General features: G+C 38.2%; 2 protein-coding genes across 4 annotated transcripts; one reads left to right on the top strand and one right to left on the bottom strand.

Moving 5' to 3' along the window:
* Positions 1 to 650: 650 nt before the first annotated feature.
* On the top strand, positions 651 to 4,231 carry LOC139941723 (alpha-N-acetylgalactosamine-specific lectin-like). Its single transcript, XM_071938337.1, has one exon. It carries the CDS (start codon positions 718 to 720, stop codon positions 1,216 to 1,218), a length of 501 nt encoding a protein of 166 aa, XP_071794438.1. The 5' UTR covers positions 651 to 717; the 3' UTR covers positions 1,219 to 4,231.
* A 7,989-nt stretch (positions 4,232 to 12,220) lies between these two features.
* On the bottom strand, positions 12,221 to 19,716 carry LOC139941714 (uncharacterized). 3 transcript variants are annotated; one of them, XR_011786617.1, is made up of 3 exons: positions 19,360 to 19,716; positions 13,989 to 16,632; positions 12,221 to 12,907 (listed from the first exon to the last, which is right to left on the bottom strand). XR_011786617.1 is itself a non-coding variant. In XM_071938327.1 (2 exons), the coding sequence occupies exon 2, from the start codon at positions 16,626 to 16,628 to the stop codon at positions 15,735 to 15,737; it is 894 nt and encodes a 297-aa protein (XP_071794428.1). In that variant the 5' UTR covers positions 16,629 to 16,632; positions 19,360 to 19,716; the 3' UTR covers positions 12,221 to 15,734. The 3 variants fall into 3 exon arrangements, 1 of the variants encoding a protein (XP_071794428.1); XR_011786616.1 differs by having other exon boundaries at positions 14,800 to 16,632; XM_071938327.1 differs by having other exon boundaries at positions 12,221 to 16,632.

Raw genomic sequence — 19,716 nt, 5'->3', positions numbered from 1 at the left:
TCGAGGTCATAAGAACGATCGTGTGTAAAATTAGTGTTGTCCTTAAAGGCACTATAACCTTTGGTAATTGTCAAACACCAGCCTTCTCACTTTGTGTATCTCAAAATATTATGCACAAAATAACAAACCTGTGGAAATTTGAACTTATTTGGTCGTCGAAATCGCAAAACTATAATGGAAAAAAAAACTACACTTGTCGTCACACGAAGTTGTGTGCTTTCATATGCTTGATTTCGAGACCGGGCGCGTGGGGTCTCGAAATCAATTAAAATCGTTTAATGACAATTTACTTACTTCTCAAAAACTACGTTACTTCAGAGGGAGCCGTTTCTCACAATGTGTTATACTATCAACAGCTCTCCATCGCTCGTGACCGACTAAGAATATAGGCTAACAATTATTTTGAGTAATTACCAATAGTGTCAAGTGCCTTTAATGAAAGGCTGCCTTATAGTCATGATGGTATGCTTTTGTGCAGCCACTTCCATCGTTGTGGTATTGAAATGTATCAACCCAGCCAGACTTGTCTCGAGCGACGAGACTCGAGCGACGAGAGTACATTTTTGTTCGTGCTACAGGTTCAAATCTCAGCACTGAGTTCTGACTCTGTGTTGGAATAGTGGACACCCAATCTTCAAACACCGCGCCTATAATACGTGGTTCACACTCGCTATTTACAGCAAAGCTCTTGCTAAAGATTGCCTGATCCGCAGAACTATGTCACGGTTTCTTACTTATCTGTTCATCGTGACTTGTGTAATTCATTGCATCACCGCTTCTTGCCATCGTTACAGATGTTGCCCACCTTGGCTTCTTCAGAACAGCAGCTGTTATCTGTTCATCCCTAACATGAAGAAGAGCTTTCTGGAAGCGGAGACATTCTGTCAAAATTACTCCACCTCACAGAGGTCTGCACACTTGGTATCAGTGACGAGCGAAGAGGAGAATTTATTTCTGAAGAGCTACGTGGCTAAGGTTCTCGGGCCGAGATATTTGCCGTACTACCTGTGGATCGGCTATAATGATATCGAAGTTAGCGGTACCTTCGTTTGGACCGATGGGGCTACAGGGAGCTATCAAAATTTCGCTGAGGATGAGCAACCCAACGCTTACCCAAATGAAGACTGTGTAGCATTGAACAACTTGCAGAAATGGAGGGATCTACAGTGCCGATATCAGTACGAATTTGTTTGCAAGAAGCCGGCAGGGTTTTATTAAGGTTTACCATGAGTTTTGGGGCCTATGCGTTCTCTGTAGTCTTTGATGACTTTAGCCTACTTGATTTCCTCGTGAGGGCAAATTTGATGGTTAGCATCGATGTGTTCAATTATATATAGAAGGAAAGTAAAATTGATTCTGCTTATGATTATCATTTCACCTTTGTTATAAAACGGTTTTGATTCACTGGTTTAATTATTGTTATTTTTGTTACCTTTTACGATGTTTTTTTCTTAAATATTGCATTTGTATTATTGTATTCTATACCACATGTTCTAGATTTCTCTCAACTTAGGTTTACATTTTAATTTGTGTTGTTATTGTATATTAATTTAATGCTTTTGTTTGTATTTTAGCGCCATGAGCACTTCTGTGGATTTGTGCGCTTTATAAGTTTTCATTATTATTATTATTAACACAGGGGAATATAGCGAATGTGAGTTTCCTGTTTAGGAATGTTTCGGTGGTCAAATTTTCTGACTGACTTTGTCAATTTCAGTGTTCGTTAAAACGTTAGATTATCGGGTTGCACTTGACAAAATAGAGAGAAACCCATGAACGCAGTCTCATTAATAAAATGTAACTTAAAGGCAGTGGACACTATTGGTAACTACTCAAGATAATTGTTAGCATAAAAATTTACTTAGTAACAAGCAATGGAGAGCTGTTGATAGTATAAAACACTGTGAGAAAAGGCTCCCTCTGAAGAAAGAAGTAATTTTCCACTAACATATTATTTGAATTTGATTTCGATGTCTCAGAATTAGATTTTGAGGTCCCGAAATCAATCAAAGCACATAGCTTCGCGTGACAAGGTTTTTTCTTCTTCCATTATTATCTCGCAACTTCAACGACCAAAGACTGAATTGAGTTCGATTTTGTGCATATGTTGAGATACACAAAGTGAGAAGACTGGTGTTTGACAATTAGCAGGTGTCCAGTGCCGAACATTATGCATAAAATAACAAATCTGTGATCTTCTTTTAATAATTACTTGAGTTCGAGACCTCAGATTTAAAATTTGAGTTCTCGAAATCAAGCATCTGAAAGCACACAATTTCGTGTGACAAGGGTGTGTTTTCTTTCATAGTTATCTCGCAACTCCGACAACCAATGAGCTAAAATGTTCACATGTTTGTTATTTTATGCATATGTTGAGATACACCAGGTGAGAAGACTGGTCTTAGACAATTACCAACAGTGTCCAGTGTCTTTAAGGATATCTTTAAAAAAAAAACTACGTTACTTCAGATTGAGCCGTTTCTCACAATAATGTTTGCTTTCAACAGCTCCCCATTGCTCGTAATAAGTTTTTATGTTAACAATTATTTTGAGTATATACAAATAGTGTCCAGGCGTCGATTTCACCAAACTCTTCCTAACTTTAATAGGACAAATCTTAGGACGAGTTTCCATAGACGTTTAGGACGCATGAACCCATCCTAAGTTAGGACGAGTTAATCGTTCTAACTGGAGAAAGGATTAACCCTATAGCGTTTTGTGATATCGGCTACCGCCTTAAATGAATAAATAAACAGTTGCTACTTATACACTGTATTCAGCTTGAACGTTTCACACTTCACTTTTATTCCATCTGATTATGTGGAAGTATATTCAGCTGTTAAAGTTTCTCAAAACATCAGTTAAAAATGCACGCTTTCTGAAATGTTTCAGTGTTTTAAACTATTGTTCTTGATTTTTTCTCTCATTTTTCAAATCATGTAACAAAAAACAGCTAACATTATGAAAGCCAAAGATATTGTTTTATACACTGTAAAAAATATCCGTGAAATTTACGGCACTTAACCTTTACCCTTACACTTTAACAACCAAAATGCCATGTACATTTGAAGCACTTTTGACTGGGTCGGTATCATACACTATTTGCAGAAACTGTTCAAAGACAGTGGACACTATTGGTAATTGTCAAAGACTAGTCTTCACATTTGGTGTATCTCAACATACGCATAAAATAACAAACCTGTGAAAATTTGAGCTCAATCGGTCATCGAAGTTGCGAGATAATAATGAAAGAAAAATAACCCTTGTCACACGAAGTTGTGTGCGTTTAGATGGTTGATTTCGGGACCTCAAAATTCTAAATCTGAGGTCTCGAAATCAAATTCGTGGAAAATTACTTCTTTCTCGAAAACTATGGCACTTCAGAGGGAGCCGTTTCTCACAATGTTTTATACTATCAACCTCTCCCCATTACTTGTTACCAAGTGAGGTTTTATACCAATAATTATTTAGAGTAATTACCAATAGTGTCCACTGCCTTTAAAGACAATGGACACTATTGGTAAATGTCAAAGACCAGTCTTCTCATTTAGTGTTTTACAACATATCCATACAATAACAAACCTGTGAAAATTTCAGCTTGATTGGTCGTCGAAGTTGCGAGATAATAATGAAAGAAAAAAACACCCTTGTCACACGAAGTTGTGTGCTTTCCGAATCTGATGCTTGAATTCGAGACCTCAAATTCTAAACTTGAGGTCTCGAATTCAAATTCGTGGAAAATTACTCCTTTCTCGAAAACAACATCACTTCAGAGTGAGCCGTTTGTCACAATGGTTTATAATATCAACCTCTCCCCACTTCTCGTTACCAAGTGGGGTTTTTTGCTGATAATTATTTTGAGTAATTACCATTAGTGTCCACTGCCTTTAAGCAATAATTGCCTGCTGGAGCAGCTCAATGAAAGATGGCCCTTGGTGGGAAAATTTTATCGGGTTGCATGCCTGTCGCGCCACGCATTCGCGTTTGTGCATCTGCCTGGAGAGTTGCGTTTGTGCGCCGTATCGGTACCTTGCCCACTGACTGATGATGGTTGGTAATGGTAGTAAGACTTTTCTTACACTGGGTGGAGAGAAGCAATTATGATAAAGTGTCATGCTCAACTAGGACGCAAGTGTCACAGTTAACCAGGCCAGGGGTGGATTTCACAAAGGTAGTCCTAACTTAGGACTAGTCCTAGACAATGCTAATAGATAGGACCAGTCCTAAGTTAGGATGAGTTACTGGTCCTAACTTAGGACTGGTCCTATCTCTCAGCATTGCCTAGGACTAGTCCTAAGTTAGGACTACCTTTGTGAAATCCACCCCTGGTCACTTGGGAAACGTATGTAAAGCATGATTTTGCTACCTGCAAATTTGTTTAAACAGTTTCCGAAATTAATGTAAGCAGCAATAGTACTGTGACGTTGTAAAACAGTTTGACGGTGGGACGGTTTGTGTCCGGTAAGGACGTGCAATCACAAGGGTTGTGAGTTCGAATCACCCAGCTAACCTCTGATTTTCACAATGACTAGAATAAATATTGTCGTCTGTTATTTACTGAATCACAATATCTTGATTTGTGCAATTCATAATCATAGACGTTAAATCAATGTTTGTGTGAGAGAGATTGGCTGTTCTTGCCAGCTTGGTGTTTATATCCCCTTGTGGGAGTTTGCCGAGTTCCCTTGATGGGAAGATCATCTAAACAAACAAACAAACAAACAAACAAACAAACAAACAAACAAACAAACAAACAAACAAACAAACAAACAAACAAACAAACAAACAAACAAACAAACAAACAAACAAACAAACAAACAAACAAACAAACAAACAAACAAACAAACAAACAAACAAACAAACAAACAAACAAACAAACAAACAAACAAACAAACAAACAAACAAACAAACAAACAAACAAACTATAATAACTTGAACATTCCATATATGACGACCGGGAATACAATCGCAGCCATGGTAAAGGAAACCATTTGGATAAGCCACAATAGAAGAATTATGTAATACTCAGAAGAAGGCATATACGATTCCTGAAGTACCCAGCTGCAGAACACCCCGATGATCAGAAATATTAGGACAAATAGCAAATTAAGAAGTAGGGATGCCTTTTTAAGAAGTGTGGGTGCCTCATAGACAAGTATGGATGTCTCGCTGACAAGTTTGGATGCCTTCCAGATAAGTCCGGATGCCTGTTCAACGACTGAGTTCACCCTGTTACTGTCCACTCCTAAAAAATAGCTGGCAGCCATTGTTAATCTTGTGTTGTCCCTCCAAAGTGTTTTGGACGTTCGGGCTCAAATCTTGGTCGACTCTTCTCGATTGAATGTTTTCGACGACGGTTTTGTACGACCTCACAGGTATTCGGTGTCCAGGTATCTTAAATGTAAACTATTGTAGCATGTTTTGGTTGTGTGTAAAGAACCCACCATCAGCCTGTGGGGACTGCTGTCGTGATAAAAGACAAGACGAGAAGCACTTCACGAGTCGTCGTCACCGTAGTTCTCCAAATTTTACTGCGAATAATAACGATGAAAATCAATACTATTTTAATGGTTTAAACAACTAATTACCGAAACCTAACAGTCACAGCAATCAAGCAAAACGCATACTGGTTCCGAGCTTCTAGGTTTAAACTCAATCCAATATTTTATCAATTGGCACCTTACCTGTTTGTATTGAGTTCACACTCTGTGCTACAGTAGTTTACATAAAGGTTACTATACTGCAACTGTTTTTGGAGCATTTCGTAATTCAATTATCTCTGATTAAAAACAGAAAATGACAATTCCAATAACGACAACATGTTTCCATCGCGTTAATCTTTTTAACAAGAGGTGTTCGGATTCTGTACCTCCAGCCGTTACTATAAAACAATATTAACTGATAAACGATTTTGAAAATTTGATCGATCTCCGGAAATTGTATGTTCAGATGGGCGACGTGTGAAGCGCCTGCCCACTTTAAAGGCAGTGGACACTATTGGTAACTACTCAAAATAATTATTGGCATAAAAACCTTTCTTGGTGACGAGTAATGGGGAGAGGTTGAAGGTATAAAACATTGTGAGAAACGGCTCCCTCATAGTTTTCGAGGAAGAAGTAAATTCCACGAATTTGATTTCGAGACCTCAGATTTAGAACTTATGAGGTCTCGAAATCAACCATGTAAACGCACACAACTTCGTGTGACACAGGGTGTTCTTTCTTTCATTATTATCTCGCAATTTCAATGACCGATTGAGCTCAAATTTTCACAGGTTTGTTATTTTATGCATATGTTGAGATACTGTGAAGGCTAGTCTTTGACAATTACCAATAGTGTCCACTGCCTTTAACAGTCACATTTCCTCTTCAGACAAATTAATTTGACTTCGTGAAGCTTATATGCCTTTTTGTTAATTTTACTCTCTATGGAGTACAAAAGGCTCTATGACGGATGCATTTGATGTACCCAGAGCGTTATGCATAACCGTTGCCTGTGTTAGCAATCACCATACATTATAGTCAGTTCTCATAATAAATAATATATAAGATAACAGACTTGGGCAACTGTATGCAATCCCTTACGTTCACTTGGTGTGTCAGACAAGAATGAAGATAAAAAGATCTTCCGTGGCTTTTAGTTTTGATCAACTGCCAAACACTCCATCTATAAGTGGCATGGACATTTCTTAAGATATTTCTATTACTGTAGACGTTTTTTAAGGATAATGAATCTTTGAAAATATAGACACGGGACACGGGACACGGGACACTTTTTGGTTATTGTCAAAGACCAGTCTTTTTACGTAGTGTATCTCAACATATGCATACAAAAAAACTTGTGGAAGTTTGAAACTAACTGGTCGTCGATGTTGCGAGATCATAGTGGAAGAAAAAAAACAGTGTCACACGAAGTTGTGTGCTTTCAGATGCTTGATTTCGAGACCTCAAATTCTAAATCTGAGGTCTCGAAATCAAATTCGTGGATTCTAATTCTGGAAACTACGTTACTTCAGAGAAAGCCGTTTCTAACAATGTGTTATACTATCAGCAGCTCTCCATTGCTCGTTAACTAAGCAAGTTTTTATGCTAAAATTATGTTGAATAATTGCCAATAGTGGCCATGCCTACAAAAATAGCAAACGAATCAGGTGGCCAGTTAAGCACAGTCCATGTAAACAATGTGTATATACACACCTGCATAACTATTGATGGTATTTTCATAGAGTCACAGGTAGTCGTAAAAAGGAAGTCACATAAGGAGGCGAGCTACATTTTTAAGACAAACCTTGATTGTTTTACTCGAGTGTGCTACAAAGACCCGGAAGCAGTTGTGCAATAATACCTCACTAAATAATACCAACAGAGGGCGGATGTCAACATGTTGTTGATGAGAGTGCACGCTACATAAAACGGGTAATCCCCCAGTTGTGGGAGGGTCTGGGCCCAATTTCATAGAGCTGCTAAGCACAAAAATCTGCTTAACATGAATTTCTTCCTTGATGAAAACAGGATTACCAACCAAATTTCCATTTGTTACATATTGCTTGCTACTGGTATTCAGCTGTTGTTTGCTTATCCTGAAAATCACGTGGAAATTTGGTTGGTTACCCAGTTTTTATCAAGGGAGAAAGTTCATGCTAAGCAAATTTTTGTGCTTAGCAGCTCTATGAACTTGGGCCCAGATCACACAAACACAAGGCCGTATCCGAATCGGCGGCTGAGCTCAGGCTACACGGCTGTTAATAAGGGTGTTGCTAAGACGTTCGCCTTAGCGCATGATGACGCGGAAATCTAGCTGTAGCCCTAGCCCTGGCGGCCTTACACTTTCGCACTATATACTACATAGGTTATACGCGTGGCCGCATGACGGGCCTGCTTTTTTGTTGGCCCATCGTAATGCCAATGAGCAAGATAAACTGAAACACTTTTGGGTCAATAAAATGGTGATCAACATTTTGGCCCATCGTAAACGTTTCGTTTTTAGTCCTACATTCTGGCCAACATAGTGTTGTTATCTGGGTTGCCATTGTTGCCCACCATCTTTAGAACATCAGCTGCTATCTGTCCATCCCTAACATGAAGGAGGGCTTTCTGGGAACGGAGACATTCTGTCAAAATTACTCCACCTCACAGAGGTCTGCACACTTGATATCAGTGACGAGCGAAGAGGAGAATTTATTCCTGAAGAGCTCGGGGCTAAAGTCCTCGGGCCAATATCACCGGGTAAACATTTACTTTTACCGACGCAATGCATCGCGATTGGTCTAGTATCAAAACTTCGCGGCTCATAAGCAACACAACAATCACGTAAAAATAAGACTGTGTCGCGTTGAACAACTTAAAGCAGTGCCGTTATCCATTGAGTTCGTTTTCAAAAAGCCCACGTCATTTGGCTGTGAAACTGTTTTATTTAAATGTATTATTATTAGTATTGGTTTATTTAAAAACATCCAAACTTGGCAGCCAGATGCTGAATTGCGTTTAAAATTACAGAGCTTAAGAAAATACAATGTGTAATGTACTATTTTTTAAATTACAGAAAAACATTAGGATATAAAAATGTAAAGAATCTTCCTCATACGACCCCAAAAACTTCTTTCTTAGGGTAAGGTACAGGTAAGGTTTGGTAATTGTCAAAGACCAGTCTTCTCACTTGGTGTATCCCAACATAAGCATAAAATAACAGGCTTGTGAAAATTTGAGCTAAATTGGTCATGGAATTTGGGAGAAACTATGAGAGAAAAAACACCATTGTTGGACAAATGTGTGTGCTTTCAGATAGGAATAAAATACTTCTAGCTAAAAGTCTTTTATTATTTTAGAGAGAAATCGCCTCTTTCTCAAAAACTTCGTTACTTCAAAAGGGGGGGAGTTTCCCACAATGTTTAATATTATCAACAGCTCTCCAATGCTCGTTACCAAGTCAGTTTTTAAGTTAATATTTGTTTTGAGTAATAACCAAACGTGTACCTTCCCTTTAAAGCTTGTTATTTATAACTGGACTGAAGACAGATGATAATGGTGTTATAAGCGTGTCCGTGAAATTATTTCGTCTGAAATGCCCATTGATTAGAAATCCCCCAACATTATTTGAAACTCTGAAACATTTTGTGCAAGAATCGTTTGTTCTCAGATTCCGTTTGCGAATGCTGTGGCAAAAAAGAATATGGAATAAGTACCCGCTGTGACCTCGCTAAACGAATGGACTCGAGGTTCAACGTACCGTGATATGAACGGAACAAAAACAAAAATTAACAAAGGGACACCTGTAGGCCTACTCAGCTGAAACTTTTACTTCTGACTTTATTGTATATATCCAGAGAAGTATTTTTTATTTATTTATTTCTTATACCCTGGAAAATCCTCTCCGTCAAACACTGTTTTTTTTTTAGAGGTGCCCATCCAGCAACTACAAACACATTTTCAATTTTAATATCGCTGTCTATAAGCTAGAACCATTAACATTAACGAAACCCAAACGATGACCCTACCTTTTCTGCACTATCATTCATTAATAAATCAATTCTTAATACTTTGTTGTTACTAGATTGTTCACTGCATGAAATAGCCGTTGATTCAAAGGAACTAAAACGTTGAAACACTTAATTTAGTAATAATGAAATGGGACTCTAATCTACCTATTTTTTTCTCTCTAATAATAATAATAATAATAATAAATAGTTTATTTTTAATATAGCGTCTCACATGAAAAATTTCAAAACGCTGTACAGTATATATATTTGTTTTATACATTATTATAAATATTAAACTAAAAAGAGTAAGCAAAAACAGCAACATTACATTGTATAATAAGAATGTAAAATAGTAAAAACACCACTCTTTAATTACTATTCGAGTTGTCCCTCATACTGCGCTTTAAAATGAGGGGTGGTTATTTCACTCTTTTAGAGGGGTTTCACTCCAGGACAGGAGTGGAAGTGGAAGTGGAAGAGGAGTGGAGGATCACTCAAAAAGATGCACACTTCAATCTAAAATGTAAATCTAAACTCTTCAAAGAGTGCCTTTTCATTCTTTTGCATTTAGAGAGTGACGTCACGCAATTGAAGATGGTTTTGAACTGTTACAAAAGTGTAATGAGAGGGTGAGTGATTACTAACCTCTTGTGTGTAGATTCGTTAGTTTTAATATTACGCCCCTGTACGCGTTTATCAACTAACGATCATTTAGAAAATCTTTGTATAAAAACAGTCATTCATTAAAATAACATACAGTCGATTTTATTTGTGCATTCTCAAATGAAAGCACATGTGAAGCGATTGTATATCTTTTTAGCCTAGAAGAATTCAACAATTAAATAAAAATAGAAAGCCAATATTTTATAATAAATACAATAATATGTTAGATCAATACAATTAACATAATGTAAACAATGGATTTTGGGAAACAGTTGACGTCATCAGGGACAGAACAACTGTTTAAACAAGACCGATGACCTTGTATATTGTATCATTGCAGGCGACATGCAACACAAAGCCATAATGGAACATTTTATGAAATGTTATTTCACAAATTCCACTTAAAAGTTATCAACTTAAAAAAATTATTTTTGTTTAGCGTGTTCTTCCTTTCTCCGTAGCGAAACATAATTTAAAAAAAAGACAGTGTATTATGTATCTCCACATTATTAAAGCTAATGTTTTATTCCATTTGAGCAATGTGGCTGAATGAAGTCCAGAACTGGATTTCACAAAGCGAAAGGTCACCTTAGAATGGGCTGCCCATCTATTTGTACATAGTGACATCACACTTTGCTGAGCACATAAAGGCAGTGGACACTATTGGTAATTGTCAAAGACCAGTCTTCTCACCTGATGTATCTCAACATAATATGCATAAATAACAAACCTGTGAAAATTTGAGCTCGATTGGTCATTGAATTTGCGAGATAATAATGAAAGAAAAAACACCCTTGTCACATGAAGTTGTGTGTTGCCAGGCCAGATGCTTGATTTCAATACCTCAAAATTCTAAATCTGAGGTCTCGAAATACAATTCGTGGAAAATTACTTCTTTCTTGAAAACTACGTCACTTCAGAGAGAGCCGTTTCTCACAATTATTGTTTATACTACCAAGCTCTCCCCATTACTGGTTACCAAGTAAGGTTTTATGGTAATAATTATTTTGAGTAATTACCAATAGTGTCCACTGCCTTATGAGCTCGTAATCTGTGGCTCGTTTATGAATGCGTGACGTCACAAGACTCGAAGACTTTATTGAATCTTTGAAACCAAACTGAAAGTGAATGCGTAGTACCCTGCTAATGTGACACGTTTTTCATCACTGCCTCAGCCCGAAGCGTCCATGGTTCGAAGGCAATAATGTCTACATTTAAACATTGAAACCGGACGAGTTGCTAATACTAACTGGGGCAAAGTAGGCATCTAGGCAATTGTCTTTACTGTTTCAAAATAAGATACAAAGGTAACTGAAGTTATTGCTGTCTGAAGACCAAAGATGTTGACATCGTGGCCATTTCGAAAACGTTTAGCGTTACGGAGGCTCAAAAATGGCTTAATTCTATTTTATAATGCTCATGGGGGAGCCTTATACGCATGAGCTCTGTGTAGGCATGTACCAACAAAATATCGAAAACGGTCAAACATCAACCACAGGGATTCACGTTTGGTGTACATTTCATTGACTATAACAATTATACACGAGCCTGTGAATATGTTATCCATGTGAAATGGGGATGGCTGGTGCCCGCTGAATATACGAAGTACAATAGTGATGACCACCATGGAGAACTTTACAATAAGCAACAAGACAGGTTTGGATAGCCCCAAAGAAAATAATTTTTGTAGTAACCAGCAATACATCAACCACAGGGAGTCACGCTCTGTGTACAAAACATTAAAGGAACACGTTGCCTTGGATCGGTCGAGTTGGTCTTTGAAAAGCGTTTGTAACCGTTTTTTATAAAATGCATATGGGTAGAAAGATGTTGTAAAAGTAGAATACAATGATCCACACAAACATGCCTCGAAATTGCGTGGTTTTCCTTTTACCTCGTCGACTAACACGTCGGCCATTTATGGGGGTCAAAATTTTGACTCCCATAAATGGCCGACCATGTTAGTTCGCACAGTAGAAGAAAAACCACGCAATTTCGAGGCAAACTTGTGTGGATCATTGTATTCTACTTTTAAAACATCTTTCCAACCATATGCATTTTATAAAAAACGGTTACAAACGCTTTTGTTTTGACCAACTCGTCCGATCCAAGGCAACGTGTTCCTTTAAGTACAGATGCAAGAAGCATGAATGTGGCGACGTATACCAAATAATCGTAGGGGAGTTTGTGTCCGGTGGCTCTGCCAATGCCGGCCATAACCAGTAACGCTGCCGTGATATAAGAGACAATTTCGATGAGCCACAAGAAAGGTTTTACGAACCGAGAAGAATATTTCTGAAGTATCGATGACAAAGCCCCGAGGAGCAGGAACATTAAGACAATAAACACATCAATAACTACGGATAGCTTATCGATGACGTTGCCCATTCTATCGGTAACTGAGGATGACTTATCGATGGCGATGTTCAATTTATCGAGGGATGGTCGAACCATATTATTGAGAACCTCGTTGTTGCTGTCTCGTTGCTCCTTTATTGCGTTTAGGACGTTTGGGCTCAAATCTATCACGTGTCTGCTTGTCTGGAAGGTTTCGACGGCGGTTTCTACGAGTTCTGGGACCACGGTTGCATAGTGTTGGAGGGTTTCCCAAAGTCTGTCCAGTATACCAAGCGGTTCATTATTGGCGATTTCATTACCGCAGTCTACTTTGAATGTGGCCCCACAAACTGGTAAAGCCATAGTGATGAAACATAAGGTAAGCAGCAGTCCATACGTCACCATCGCCACACTACTCCCCATTTTTGTTTACTGCGAAAAACAACGACGAGTATCAATTATTATTGACCTTAACTACAATGACAATCATCGTGAGGAAAGGCCTAACAATTACTGGTTGTTATTAGCTTACATGTTTCATGTTCTACTATGTGTCTAGTTGCACCCATGTATCTAATAACAAACCTGTAAAAAAATGAGCTCAATCGGTCGTGGAACTAGTGAGATAATAGTGAAAGAAAAAAACACCCTTGTCAAACGAAGTAATGTGCGTTTAGATGGTTGATATCGAGACCTCGTTCTAAATCTGAGGTCTCGAAATCAAATTTGTGGAAAATTGTTTCTTTCTCGAAAACTATGCCACTTCAGAGGGAGCCGTTTTATACCATCAACCTCTCCCCATTACTCGTCACCGAGAAAGGTTTTATAATAATAATTCTTTTGAGTAATTACCAATAGTGTCCACTGCCTCTTAAGACACTTGACACTATTGGTAATATTGTCAAAGACCAGCCTTGTCACTCAGTGTACCTCAACGTATGCACATACTAACAAACCTGTGAATTTGAACTCTATTTGTCGTCGAAGTTGCGAGATAACTATGAAAGATAAAACAAAGGTAAGGTTTTACGCTAGTGTTCACTGCCTTTAAGATATACCTTTTTTTTCATTCTTCTAAATATTGTGTATGCCTATAAATAATGAGAATATACGACTCTTCCTGATATGGTGCCAATCGGCACCAATCATGGTCAATGTGGTTTTTATAATTTATATCCAGTTGTATTCACATTTTAATTACTTTCCGTAAATGTGGACTCTTCGTAAAGGGTACAAATTAGCACCAATCATGGTCGATTTAGTGATATACTTTTTAAGTGTTTTTTTTTTCTCTTCGGGATCACATAATTATTGAACTTTTATGAATGGATGTGTTTCGGTAAGCCTATCCGAAAGCATCCACCGTTATCATTTTTACCTCCTTGTCGTTATCAACGAACCTCATACAATAAGTTTCCCATTCCAAATAACATTTTGTGTAAAAGTTAAAACATAATTTGTGTTTATTAACACTTAAAAAGTACGAAAACAACATTAAATCAATAATACTTACGTATAGTCAGTCACGTTCTGGAAAATTCAAGCAAAGCTAGCCACCCGTGGAAGAGTTCCCGAAAAGATACACCAAAAAGGCTTAAAATTTCTCATGTGAACATAAACAGCGAAATACCAGTCACCCAAGAAAAAAAAGTAGTTTTACCAACGGAATAAGCCACGAGAGCGAAGCTGAGGACCGTCGGGACAGAACTAAGTTATTATTATTAATCTAACCTAGTCCTCATAAAATATCATAAAATGGCATGCGAATCGAAAAAAAAGTCCCACAATGTGAAATAATGTACGAACTCACAGCTGTTGCGTGTCGTGAATGTGCCACATAGTGCCGACGGCTGTTGCATGTTGTAATAATGTTTTAGGATAAGAAAAGTCGGCTGGATTTGTAACTTAGTTTGTGGACAGAACGTTGTGATGTGGATCCTCTTATAATTGAAACGGTAATTTGTCGCTCAAATAATAAAAAACTTCAGCTGAAGCTTTCGATGCAAACGTATAAAACATTGTGAGACACGGCTCTCTCTCTGAAGTAACGTAGCTTTTGGCGGAGAAGTAATTTCTCACTAACATATTTGAATTGAATTCGAGACCTCAGCTGAGGTCTCGAATTCAAGCATCTGAATTTGTGCGACAAGGTAGTTTTTTGTTTCTTTAACACTATTCTCTCGCAACTTCGACGAACCCAACTGAGTTCAAACTTTCACAGGTTTGTTATTTTTAAGCATATCTTACAATACACCGCAAGTGATAAGACTTGTCTTTGACAATTTATAAAACGTATCCAAACACAACAAAAAGACCAAACTAACCATCTTCAAATCAACTGTAGAATCAATTATATTGTATGGCTCGGATACATGGACAGTCACCCGGGAACTTGAAGAGAAACTGGATGGGTGCTACACAACACTTCTGCGGAAATGCTTTAACGTGCACTGGAGTCAACACATGACAAATACAGAACTGTATGGTAAAGAACGAAAACTATCCATCAAAATACAAAATCATCGTCTGAGACTAGCAGGGCATTCATACAGAAGCACCAAAGAACCTGTCTCTCAGCTAATCACCTGGTCACCGAAACATGGAAGGAGAAACAGGGGAAGACAAAGGCTCAGTTATACAGATGTAGTTGCCAGGGACATCGGGGTGTTTCCAGCTGATCTTCCCAACTTAATGAGAGATCGACAGGGATGGGCAAAACTTAGCATGATTCCGACCCCGGTCGACTAGAGAGAGAGAGCGAAAACGTATTTTATCCAGCCGATTGGCTTTAAACAGTTGTACCTGATAACTATTTTCCTTAACTACTACGTGCATACTTCTATAATAACATGAATAGACTCAACGTGCACTCAACTAAGCATTATTGAATTTTTAAATTCTATACACAATTAAAACACGTGCAACAGGCTTCGGGGTTAGTGGGAAAAAAACACGCAAAAGTAGTGCAGCAAACAATTAGTTGTTGTATTGCTGTATAATGTTGCTTTAATAGACCTTTATCATGGTGCAGCCATCTTGAATTTATCCTATTGATATCAATGTTACCAAACCGAGGCTGGTAGAACAAAGTTGTCTGGTTCTTATTTGCAAAATGATTTATAAGCATTCATTATTGTTATTCAATACGAGGAACATGACGAAGATGGAGGCGGCGTGCGGCATGATAAAGTTCTATACCCCATCCCCACTATCGGTCTCCCACCTCTCTTCTTGTTTTCTCTCATCTCATTTTCCTCTGTCATTCTCTCGGGTTATAGGATGACAGTTGAACCATTCGAGAAAGAACCCAAGCATGTAGACAAGCTGCAGGGTCGTGGACCTGAAGCTGCAATGCCAAAAGTAAAACAACCGAACAGCCAAGGAGTGATATGGTGATGATATTACCACTGGTCAGGGCGGATCCAACAAGCCACACAGACACCATCAGAAATAGCGACCGAATGATGTTAACCACACTAACCCATTCTTTGCAGAACATGTACAACACGGGGAGTAATGGTAGTGAAACATGCACAATAACGCGAACAAGCGAGATGAAAACGACAGTGTTTAACTTTTGATAGTTGGCGGGTTCGTGTCCGGTGACTATGCGAAATATAACAGGCACGGCCATTGCTACTGCGGTAGATAAGGATGCCATCTCAGAAAGCCAGAAGACTATTCTCAGGAATCTGTCCCCAATACAAATTTTCCTACAGAAAGCACCAATGACCAATAACACTAACACTATCAAAAGATCGACAAGCATGGATGCCTTAGAAGCAGTCTTGTCGATGGCGCTGTCGAGAATATCGAGAGAGGACTCAATCCTAAAGATGACATCTTGACTATTTTCATTGAACTTATACGCGGCGTTTTCAATAGTAGGGCCGAGCTCCTGTGTGACGTAGCGTCCCACATCACCCACTTGTTGGTCAATGTCATGAAGAGCAGTCTCCATATCACTGCGCATCATTTCGACAGATTCTCGAAGGACATGTCCAAGATGTTGCGCCTCACGCCTTGCTACTTCGGCTGTATGGGCGGCTTCGTCTGTCGCTCTGTTGATACCAGTGCGACAGCAATCAACCCGTAAGAATGCCATCATGATGAAACACAAGACGAGCGGAAGTCCAGTTGTAGTGATCGCCATTTTACTGCAAAAATTACAATGAAAGTCAGTTACCTGAAAGGTACGTTGCCTTGGATCGGACGAGTTGGTCTATACAAAGCGTTTGTAAAAGTTTTTTTTTAAAATGCATATGGTTGGAAATATGTCTTAAAAGTAGAATACAATGATCCACACAAATTTGCCTCAAAATTGCTTGGTTTTCCTTTTACTGTGCGAAGTAACACGGTCGGCCATTTATGGGAGTCAAAAATTTGACTCACATATATGGCCGACCGTGTTCGTCGACGAGGTAAAAGGAAAACCGTGCAATTTAAAGGCATGTTCGTGTGGATCATTGTATTCTACTTTTACAACATCTTTCTACCCATATGCATTTTATAACAAACGGTTACAAACGCTTTTGACAGACCAACTCGACCGACCCAAGGCAACGTGTTCCTTGAAGTTGATTCAAAAGAGGGCGCTATCAGAAGAAGTTTGTACACAGTTTTCTGTCTCCGTTATGGGATCGCGGGGTGGTGATGGAGAGGGTGGTGGGGCACAAAATCTCAAAAGGGACCACACCGGCTCTAAATATAATGAGCATTAAAGGATCATGCATGTATTACGTTTCGTTCCAAAAAGCTCTGTTCTCGATTTCACCATAAATGATACCCGTGCAAAAGATGATAAATACGACACCGTGCTCAGCATCAGCCAAGCACCCCCCCCCCCCCCCCACACACACCCCACCCAAATTAGCTACCACACGCTCCAGTCGCAATCGAAGATTAATCTAGGTGTTGATCTACAAGTGGGCGCTATTTCAACCAATATAATTGTTAATCAGTTGCAGGCAAAAAATAGGACTCATAGACTTGGAAGCCAGTCTAACAATAACTTGCGCAACCAATAGGTCAAGTCGGGTGAAGAAACATGTTATTATTTTTACAGTCATCGCGGCCAAGTTCAAATACATTCAGTTCAGTTTCCTCACACATGGAACTCCTGCAGTACAATTGAAAATTTCACATCTTAGCAGGGAAAAAACAGAAGGGAGAAACAATCCTGCCGTTGATCAATGCTATTTAGGAATTTGATTTATTGTGATAAAAAAAAAAAAAAATAAAAAAAAAATAAAACGGGAAAAAAACAATGAGTATTAGTTAAACGGTCTGTAAAGATTAGGTTTTTGTAATCCTTGGAATGGTTCAATTCTTTTATAATCATGTAGATATGCAACTATACCCCATGAAATTTCATCTGAAAAGGTGGTCGCGTTTTGAGAAAATAATGGCCGAAAAACTAGAGTGAATAATGTCCATTCAGAAATAATGATCCTAAATAGGAAAACACATAATAGATATATCCAACATGTAGTAGTTCGAAGTGAAATGTTTCTCAAAATGCACAATAAAAAGCTGATGTACTTTGGCTTAGCACGTACATAAATTGTTTTGACATTTATTTTCAGCGAGGTCATTCGTTTACAGACCCTTCAACAGGTATGAGTTTTGTGGTTGTCCGTGTCTGTGTTTTTGTTTTGGTCTTTTTTGAACATTTTGTGGGCAATAATTTTATGTTGATAAAACTAACCTAAGTAGGATTTGAAACTTTACATGGTGGAAAGACGATAAGGAAGGTTTGCGGTAACACCATTTAATTAATTACTATTATCTAAATGAGTTGATGGGGTGGTTCTAAAAAGAACCGTTGGTTTCAACTCGACGTTTCGATCAGTATGCTCTGATCCGTCTTCTGGTGAAAGCTGTACTCTGATGCTGCATGCTGCTTGTAAGCACTGATGAAAACTAACCTAATTAAATATTTCCTGTAACCAGTGTCGGTATTCTGAGCGAGTCGGCTGACGTGGCCTCCTCAACTCGGAGGTTTGCAGACAAACATGATGACAGAAACAATGATGATAATCACAATAAACTTTGAGTTTTTGGAGTGGTCGAGACAGGAGATACTACAAAAAAATGTGCTTTCTAATATCTAAATAATGTAATAATTGTCTGCATATCAGCATGACATGATAACATGCCTATATGTGCATTACTTTCCAAAAATAACATTATTTACCTTTGTGAACAGAACTGTCTAAATGTATACTATTTATTCATGTTATTATCTTTATATAAATTGGATCATCAATGTATGGTGAGTTGGTTTTGTTTGAAACAGAACATGTACTTTTTCCTAACAAAGTACACAATGTCCACATACACAATTTGAAGATTATGATAGTAGAAAGCTTCCCTTGAAATTTTACTTACTGAGGTGCTGTAGTTTTTGGGAAACGAGTAAAAGTAATAATTTTCGTCTCAGTTTTAGCATGTAAAAACGTATTAACCAGTTATGCTATGGTTTTGGTATAATATCATAACTGGTTAAGGGGATTTTACATGCTAGAATAATTTTGGTCTCATGAGACCAAAGTGATTTTGTGACTTGTTTTACTCATTTCTCAAAAAACTACACATTTAGTAATATTCGTAGGGAAGCTTTCGACTATCATTATATTCAAACCCTGTAAGTTTAATGTAAATCTGTGGACATTTTGAAAAAAAAGTACCAGAATCCTTTAACATTATAAAGAAATTTCTACTGTGACTGTTTGGGAGCCGTAACGTTCGTATAATTCACTGAAAAAACACATAGGCCTTCAATTCCAATTCCTATGAGATATTTTCCCCCACAATATCTTAGAAAGAGGTGGTAGGATACGATATTTCCGCGTAAAATAATCAAACGACAATAAATTACTTACTATATCAAACTCTATTTTGAAAAGCTGATCATTCACAAGTGGAAGTCACGTTCTGGAAAACCCAAGTCAATATGGCGACGACCGTAGCCCTACACGAAGCGCCACGTCAGATAGATGAGCTTCGAACAATGTATATTCACATTTTCCTCAGCAAAGAGGGGCCAAAAAGATCTGAAACGTTCAACTTAAGTGAACAAAACAGCATGTATAAGGGCCCTAACAAGTCATCCAATAAAAATAACGAATGTCTGTTTTGTCTTTCCTAGATTGACTCGGAATCCACACGAGGGAACTATATGCGAACTGCCGCAACATGTCAGGAAATAATTATAGTCCCACACGAATGAAAATGGCGCG

Source organism: Asterias amurensis, chromosome 9, assembly GCF_032118995.1.
Source record: "Asterias amurensis chromosome 9, ASM3211899v1".
In the NCBI taxonomy this organism is placed as follows: Eukaryota; Metazoa; Echinodermata; class Asteroidea; order Forcipulatida; family Asteriidae; genus Asterias; species Asterias amurensis.
This window is presented reverse-complemented; position numbering and strand designations above follow the sequence as displayed.